This window comes from Orycteropus afer, unplaced genomic scaffold, assembly GCF_000298275.1.
Source record: "Orycteropus afer afer isolate SDZICR_OR568_19922 unplaced genomic scaffold, OryAfe1.0 scaffold00055, whole genome shotgun sequence".
Lineage (NCBI taxonomy): Eukaryota > Metazoa > Chordata > Mammalia > Tubulidentata > Orycteropodidae > Orycteropus > Orycteropus afer.
Window position 1 is genome coordinate 4,004,420 of NW_006921642.1, and position 9,472 is coordinate 4,013,891.

Consider the following 9,472-nt stretch of genomic DNA (forward strand, 5'->3'; position numbering starts at 1 on the left):
AACCTTCTTTCCAAGGAGTGGCTGGTGGATTTGAACTGCCAGCCTTCTGGTTAGCAGTCAAGTGCCTTAGGCACTATGCTACCAGAGCTCCTTTTGCCTAGTTAGTGTACCGATTATTGAAAGAGAAGCATTGAAATTTCCTACTATTGAAATTGAAATCTTAGCTGTGAGTCTAAAGCTTTTTCTAGTTAACAGCAGCACCTGTGAAGAAATATGCAGAGACCCGTGTTTGATTACATGCAAACACACTGAGAATCATTTTAGAGGTGTTGTGTTAGAATATCCAGATTTTCATATATTTCCACATTGTTTATTCTCTGGTAGCATAGTGCCTAAGGTACTTGACTGCTAACCAGAAGGCTGGTGGTTCAAACCCACCAGCCACTCCTTGGAAGGAAAATGGGGCAATCTACTTCTGTAGTGATACTGCCTCAGAAATCCAAGGAGGGGTCGCTATGAGTCAAGTCTGACTCGAGGACACATAACAACAACAACATATTCTGGCAAAGAGAAGTGCTGGAAAAGTGATTATTATTTTATGTATAAATGAAGGTTTATTCTCCAATAAATTTACCATTAAGGACAATGTTAGTTATCATTAGTCTTTCTTAGTCACACGATGTATCACTTGCTTCAGACTTTGAAGATAGGGCAGTGCTCTATCTCAGCATTTGACATTTTCAAGCAACAAGAAAGTTAGTTGCCTTTTTAGAAGATATTTTAGACAACAAACAAATCATCTGTTATTTTAGATAACAAACAAATCATTTTTTGCTTTTTTTTTTTTACTTTAAAAAGAAACTTTGCATTTTACTTTACAGATAAAAAATATGCATGTTTACATTTCCTACTTCAGGTAACATAGTCATTTTGACATTTCCAGTGACCAGTGGAAAGCTCACAAATCATTTTAGCTAAACTCTTGGAGTAATTTAAAATATTGACTTTAGTATTGACTTTTATGACAGTCAAAATTGATCTAATAACTGAAATAGTAATGTTTAATAGAAGATTTTCGTAAAATTGTGTTAACATTATTGTCAACAATATTTTTTGGTACATATGTTGATATGCAGCTTCAATTTTCTAACACATTCAGTTGAGAGATAGACTTAATATTGACTGTAAAATGCCTGATAACTAGAAAGACAGCATATGAGGATAATTACCTTTTCAATCAGGAGGTTCTATTACTTTACTTTATCATTCTATAATGAAGATACTTACAGCTTACTAGAAAGTGTCGGAAGATCATGAATGATCTCTTCATATGGTTCTTCTTGTGCTAAGGTTGGAACAGATAAAGGTTCTTTCATTTTCTCTTCCCAGGCAATTTCCGCTTTTAGCAGCATTTCCTCAATAAAATCAGATGCGGCAATATCTTCATGAAACAATAAGAAAGTCAGGAAAAGTGAGTGGTAATATCACAGAAAACAATTTACTCTGAATAATTCTGATATTCTTAAAATATTAAAATTTATCAAGGCATAAAACAAAATGAACAACATTAAAGTTTATCATAGGAATAAAATTACATTACTCCCATCTTGAAAGACCATCTTGTTTTACATCAATGACACATTTAATTACAAATGAAATGAAAAACATAAAAATACTGTAATAGTTACTGGATGGTTATAAGTAAAATTAAAAATAATTGAGAAGCTAAGCTTGAAAGAACATAATGTCATTTTATTCTCCATAAAACTCTTTCTGCATCCTCAGGAATATGAATGAAAAATTATGGAAATAGTTATATGTATCAAAATTCTGGTTAATATATAAAACATGTACTAGGTATTCTCTAAGTATGCTACTAAATGAATAAAAGAATAAATAATCTTGGTTGTGTTATTAATGCAGTGGTTTTGACCTTCCTCTATGATCTTAATATTTTTATTCAGATCATCAGATAGTTATGTATGTTCATATATACACTTATATATTAATGACAATACTGACAATTACATATGATAATTATATAGAAGCATCAATAATTAATTCCTTACAGATTATACTTAAACACTAGCATCTGAACATGTTTGAGGAACAATGTAGTTATGTATCCATTAAGTTCACATCTAATAACAATGGAAACTGAATATTGATAGATTCTGAAGAAAAATTCACATTAATAACATTTAAGAACCTAGTAAAGACAACTGATAGTTTTCAATCCTCATGAATAAATTGCATGACCACCAGTTATCTATAAATTTGAGTTATGTGGCCTTATGGTTTTGATGGTATAAGTCATCTACTTTCAAGAAGATATATATGGCTGGATTTTAATCATTATTTACCTTAGCTATCAGGAAGAGCTGACATCTCAGGTTCTATACTTTGGTACACTTAGTTTCTGTCCCACCAACAACTGATTCTCAAACTTCTTTTTCTATACACATATATAATATGTCTATTCCAAATTCAAAGGAGCTCTGGTGATGTAATAGGTAATTCATTTGGCTGTTAACCAAAAGGTCAGTGGTTCAAACCCACCAGGCATTCCATGTAAGAAAGATGAGGCAGTATACTTCCATAAAGATTGATAGCCTTGGAAACTCAATGGGGGTTGCTATGAGGTGGAATCTACTGGATGGCAGTGAATTTTTTTTTTTCTCCCCAAATTCAAGAAGGAAATATTAAATAATGATGATGTAATATAGTAAACATGGTGATTTTTATTTGCTGAGTCATTTTGTGCACTCCTAGTTCACTGCTCTGCTGTGTATTATTATTTTATCTGCTTCATTCTTCTTGGCAGGCATTAACTAAACCAAACCTATTGCTGTGGAGTCCATTCTGACTCATAGTAAATTTATAGGACAGAGTAGAACTGATGATATTTTAGTTGACAGTCCAGTGTTCAACCATTGCACCACCAGAGGTGATTGATTAGACATTGGTATTTTCTTCATTTACTTGAAACTTCTCATTACATTATGACTCTTTGCCCCTTGTATGTGAGAGAATATTTTTATTTAATCAATAGATATTTCTTGAGAGCTAGTATGGCTCTAGCCTTGTTCCTATATAGCAAAGCATGATAAAGGTAGTACACTGTTGTAAGTCTTCGAAGGAGTAAAATGGGCAAACTAAGAAGCATCACACACTATACCTGAGGTGACCAGAGCTAAACCTACACCAGAAGATATTTATTCATTTATTGATGCTTTATAATTGTTGATTACTATTGCTTTCATAACAATATTGGCATAGTTGACACTAGATTCAATATGCAAAAAAATGTGACAGAGGGTCATCCTTGTAGTCAATGGTCAACCTTATCTTCCCTTCTTTGGGAAAGAAGCCAAGGATATGAACTCAGAAAGTGTGAGTTTGTTAATCAGAGTAGAGTTAACAGAAGATGTGACCTACATTTCACACACACACACACACACACACAGTAAAAGAGAGACGAAATCTAAAAATTTCTATTTGCTGTTTTAAATATTTACTATTAGATGTACATTTGTAGGTAGAGTCAATATTAATATCACTAATATTAACCTGGGTCAAAACTTTGTGACTAGTAAGCTATTTCATAGTTCTGTGTCTTAAATCTTCAGTTTATTTCAGTAGAAAAGATGAAGTAATGAATATAAATAAATAATACTTAATTGCAATAAAAAAAAAAAAAGAAATAGAGTAAATCTCTGCCTTGATTTAAACAAGAAGTTTATCAGGTAATCATGCTCCTAGAATTACATCAAAAAAGAAGTAACAGGTATAAAATACTTTTAGATTAGTAGAGGTCTGACAAGAATAAATCAACTTGTCAAGTTATTCAGATACATTACTACATTAAATTTTTTATGCTATTTTGTTACTTATTCCAGATTTCTCTTTTATTATTTAGAATTTTCTTTTATTTTTAATATACCCACCAAAAATTATGAGTAGCAACTTTGCTGTTAAATCTTTATTTATTTATTTAACTTTTGCAGTGTCCCCTCTCCTAGAAAATTAATGTGGCAGTGATTTATAAAATAAGTATGTAAGTATGTAAAATAAGAGTGGAAAAAAGGAATCTAAAAATCTTCAAGACATTTATTAAAGATAAGAAATATGAAGTCAAGATTTTAAAACTTATAAATTAGCTTAAAAATGTCTGTCTTTCTATATTTCTTGCAGTAAAAATATCTATGCAGAAAAACTTTTAATTGTTGTTTTAAAATACCATAATAAATAAGCATGCATTCAGTATGAGAATAATTAAACAGCAGTAAAAATAAATTATAAAATAAGTGACTTTTGAAGAAATTTTTGCCCTGAAGTTTAAAGCATGAAAGCACAATGCAATGAAGTATGGAAGTACCCTATAAACTTAGCTGCTCTGTTAATATTCTATTCTAATGGAACAGTGCATATGATATTCTGAATTGAACCAGTATTGTTTATACACAGCTTCACAGGATAGTCTGACTTTCATTCTGTAGTCACAATAATTATGGCTGAACAACTTCAATATGATGGAAAGGAAGTAGTAACTGCCCAATGATCCCAGGATACTCATAAACTACCTGAAGGCTTCTCTTCATTGCAGTTCAGGAGGTTTGGGTTTGCATGATTCATCAAAAGAAGTTTCACCAGGTTTGTCTGAAACATTAAAGAAAATTGAAATAGAAAATATAATGTAAGACACTGAAAGTCATCAGTAAATAATACAGTTACTGCCCTCAAGGGACACTTATGTCTAGTGGAATGACAATGAATTAGCTTAACCTAGTGCACTAAATTTATCTTTCTATCCCATTCTCTCTCTTTCTGTCTCTCCAAATATCTCCAGAATGTGGGGTTCTTTTCATTACTCTTTAACAGAACCAATTTTGGGTATTGTTGTTCCTTTCTACTACCTCTTTGCTTTAAAATTAAATACTCCATGTTCTTATTTTTTATATACCATTTTTGCATCACTTGTATTTATTGTATTAATGTTTATTCAAATTTCTTAAGTTTCTCATTAATCTTGAGCCTCTCTTCTTTTTCAATATAAGAATTTATTTTATGATTCACAAATTTAAAAGCTACACATTTTCATTAAAGCAGTATGTCTTCTATCTTTCACAGGTTGACATACATTCTGTTCTAAATATCTTTAAATTTTGATTTCTACTTAGATTATATGGCATAGTATTTTCTGAAATAATATGTTTCTGTAATACAAAATAATTATTGCTCAATTGATAAATATTTGTTCATAAGCATCTTTTCTCAGGCAAGAAAAATAAACAATAAAATTAAAAGACCTCAACTAAATAGTTTCACTGGAAACTGGAAACCCTTTAGGTGTATTTTTCTCTTTTTACTAATATTTTATTATTATTACTACTATGGAAGGATAATATCAATGCACTAATATGCACAATAATATGCACAGATACTAAGAATTTCAAAAATGTATATGCAGGGTAAACACCTTTAAAATAAATGTGTAGATATTTCATCTCAAATAGTTTCTTCCTGCCCTTTGCCAGTCAATTCTCTCCCCCTCATACATACAAAAAATAGTCTGATTTATGTCACCTTGAACTTGTTTTGCTACTCTTTTTGAACATATAAATAGAATCCAGAAATATGTATCCCTTGGTGTCTGGCTTGATTTGCTCAACATACTATTTTTGTGATTCATCTGCATTTTTGCATTATTAGGATTTTGTCACTTCTTATTGCTTAGTTATAGTTCATTGCATAAATATAGTATACTTTATTCATCAATTTTCCATCTAATGGAGTTTTTCCCAGTTTTTGGCTACTTTGAACACAGCTGTTATGGATATAAAATTATTTATGGAGATATGCTTCATTTTTCTTTTGAAAATCCATAAGAGTGATTTTACTGGGCCATTTGCTAAGTGCATATTTAGCCACATAAGAAACTGCCAATTTTTGAAAGTGTTGGTATCATTGTGCATTCTCACTAACAATTTTGTATCACATCCTCTCCAATACTTGGCATTGTCTTAAAAAAAAATTATATTGAGTGTGAAATAGTACCTCAGTGTGGGTTAAGTTATATTTCTCTGATAACTGATTATATTGAACACCTTTACATGTGCTTAGTGGTCATTTTTATAGTTTCTTTTATGAAATGTCACTTAAGATTATTTTTTCCATTTATTACAGGATTATCTTTTTATTATTGGTCTATGAGAGTTCTCTATATGTTCTGCATACAAATAATTAGATATAAGTGGTGTAATAGTTAAGGTGTATGTTCAACTTGGCTGGGCCTGGTTTTGAGTGGCTGGGCAGCTGGATGTAGTTATTTCCCATAATGAGACTGGGGCAGCTGAGTAGCTGCCTTAAGGATGTGGTCTGCTTCCGATATAGAGGAAGCAGCTTTGAAGAAGATCTTGAGTTTTGGGCATACTTGGACCCTACATGTAGCCAAGTTTTCGTTCAGCAGCCTGCTATGCTGTCTGCGGATCTTGGGATTGTTCCCAGATTTGAAACAACACCCTGCCATGTTGTCTACTATCTTGGGACTCAGTCATTTTACTTGTCAACCTTGAATTTGTCAGCCTCAGCAACCAGTAGCTGTCTTAGGTAAGAGATACCTCTAGGTCCAATGGTCTGGGGCAAGAGGCAGAGCTGAAGCCCAAGGTAGAGGGGCCTTCACCCAACCCCTAGAGTTTATAGTTTGAACTCAGACTTATAGCCTCCTGAACACTAGGAGAATAAATTCCTGATTTTCAAGTCATGCACTTGTATTTTCTTTTAGAACAGCACTAGAGAATCAAAACAGATGGACAGATAGATAGATGGACTATTTCATCCCATTTCTACCTTCCTTGCATATTCATTTTCTTAAAAATGTCTTTTGATGAGCAGAAGAATTTTGTATTTATTTCTAAATTTTGATAGATTCAACATCTTTATTTTTTCTACTGGTTACTGACTTTGTCACAAGAAATCTTTATCTACCCAAAGTCATGAAGATACTGTGATATATTTTCTTTTAAAATTGCTATAATTTTAACTTTTATTCTTATGTTTAGAAAATATCTCAAGTGAAATTTTATAAATGACATACAAAAGGCTCTAGGTTCATTTTGTCTCATCCCAGTTTGTTTAAGAGTACAATTTGTTGAAAGACTATTCTCCCAATTGAATTGCCTTGGTGCTTTTGTAAAGAACCAATTGACTCTGTATGTTACAGTCCATTTCTTGACCTGGTATTTTTTGATCCATAGATCTATTTCTCTATCAAATTACCTAACTGTTTTTATAACTGTAACTTTATAGAAAGTCATGACATAAGGTAGTGGAAGTCTTCTTTGTTGTCCTTTTTGAAGATAGTGTTGGCTTCTATAGCTCCTTTGCATTTCCAAAAAGTATTTTGCCATAAACTTTTCAATTCTACAAGAGAAGCTACTAGGATTTCTATTAAAATCACTTTAAGTAGATAGAGACAGCATTTGTTTTCTAGGGATGCTGTAAGAAATTCTCATATACTTGATGGCTTAAACAAAACAAATTTATTACCTTATACTTTGGTAAATCAGCAGTCTGATATGGGTTTCACTGGGATAAATTTAGTGTCATAAAGCCTGCATTTCTTTCTGGAAGTTCTGGGGGTAATTCTATTACTTTGCTTTTTCTAGCTTCCAGAGCTGTCTATATTCCTTGGCTGGTCCCCACCTTCCTTCATCTCAAAGGCAGGAATGTTGTATCTCTCTGATTATTCTTTATCAGCCACATTTCTCTTTAACATTGAGCCAGAAAATTTTCTTTGCTTTTAAGGATTTATGTGATTAGATTGGGTATACCTAGATAATCCAAAATAATCTCCTCCATTTAAAAGTCAGTAATTTAATCACATCCAGAAAATTAATTTGCCATTTAATGTTATATAGCAAACATTCTGGGGATGAGGTGTAGCCATACTTGGGTGGGAGGTGTGTGCTATATTCTGCTACGAAAGATACTTTAATAATATTTACTCTACCATTCTATGAATATGGTACCTCTGTGTTTACTTAGGTTTCTGTAGGTTCTTATTATAAAGTTTTGTAGTTTTCAGTATAGAAATCTTGCACATCATTTCTTAAATATATTCCTATATATGTTATTTTTTAGTGCAAATGTAAATAATCTTTATAAAACACTTAATAGGTCTAACAGTTTGTATGAGAGAGTGTGCAAAAGAGTTTCTTTACAATTTTATGTACAAAATCATATTGCCTGTTACACAAGGAAAGTTTTACTTTCTCCTTTCCTGATTGTATGTTTTTCCTTCCATCCCTTGCTTTATTATACTGTCTAAAACAAACCTGTTTTTCTTCAATGCACTGTTGGTTTTTTTTTTTTTTTTTTTTTTGCATTTGTTACATGCACTGGGGCACCCTTTAGTAATGCTGAGCTTCTTGTCTAGGAATTCCAAGTTATCTTCTCAAATATTAATTAATATTCAGTGCTCTCACTATAAAATTAATTAGGTTTTGAATACTCTGCCCCATTTCTAGCTTTCCCATAAGCCCATTAAAAATTGTTGTTGCTGTTGTTATGTGCCTTCGAGTTGGACCCAACTCATAGAGACCCCTCCTTGGGTTCCCAAGGCAGTATCACAAATTAGTGCATGGTTTTGAAGAACACAAATTTTATCAGTAACACACAAAATAGAGTATTTGTATTTAGAAGTTATTTTTATTTTATATAGATATAGTTTACTAAAGAAGGAGAAGTTCTGTTGAAATCTGAAAGATAAAAATTTAAAAACCAGGTTCCCAGGAAATTAAAATATATAGAGGGAAGTGATATTCATTGTAAAAATAATGTTCTTTGAAATGAAGTATTCCAACACACTTCAAATATGTGACTTCAAATATGTGAATTAGGAAGACAATAGAGTTGAGATATAGCAAATGCCTATTCAATAATTTTTAAAAGCTGTCATAGAACTTTGGAGATAAAAGGTGATTCTAACCTGTCTTGTTTTATATTAATGATCTGAGAAATCTGCTTGCTTTTAGCCCATGGGACAGAAATTTAGCAAGGAAGAGGAAAAGAAAAGGCAATGGGAAGATTGGTGGAAGACGAAAGAAAGAGATAGGGAAGTTGAAAGGGAAAGAAAGAAGGAAAAAGGAAAACCAAGAATTAAGTAAGATTGTCTTTGTATTTTAATAAATTTGAAGGAACAGCACCAAGCCAAAATATTTTATATATGTGCAAAAATGTAAGAATATGGTAACAGAGACTCTGACAATTATTTTACACTTCTATATCCGATTAACTCATTGCAGTAGAATTCCAAAGAGAACTCTCTGCATCCCATCAACAAAATACCTAGCTTCAACTATAACTACAAAAAAAGCATTGAAGCAATAAAAGGAAGCTGTTTCCTACATGAATATCTTTAACAACAAAAATGTAATTTCCTTTTATTTCAAGACTGCAAACATAAACATTTATGTGTGGAATAAGATACTTCTCCCCCTTGGGAAATTTGGTCATGTGGAGTCCATTTTAT

The 9,472-nt window shown here is 31.8% G+C and overlaps 1 protein-coding gene across 1 annotated transcript in view; it reads right to left on the reverse strand.

Moving 5' to 3' along the window:
- Positions 1 to 9,472, reverse strand: part of MYO16 (myosin XVI) — a 974,663-nt gene that overhangs the window by 713,171 nt on the left and 252,020 nt on the right. The window contains exons 7-8 of the mRNA XM_007938926.2: positions 4,524 to 4,599; positions 1,228 to 1,381 (exon numbers count right to left, since the gene is read on the reverse strand). Of these exons, the coding sequence (XP_007937117.1) occupies positions 1,228 to 1,381; positions 4,524 to 4,599 (230 nt within the window). The remainder of the gene's footprint in view (positions 1 to 1,227; positions 1,382 to 4,523; positions 4,600 to 9,472) is intronic.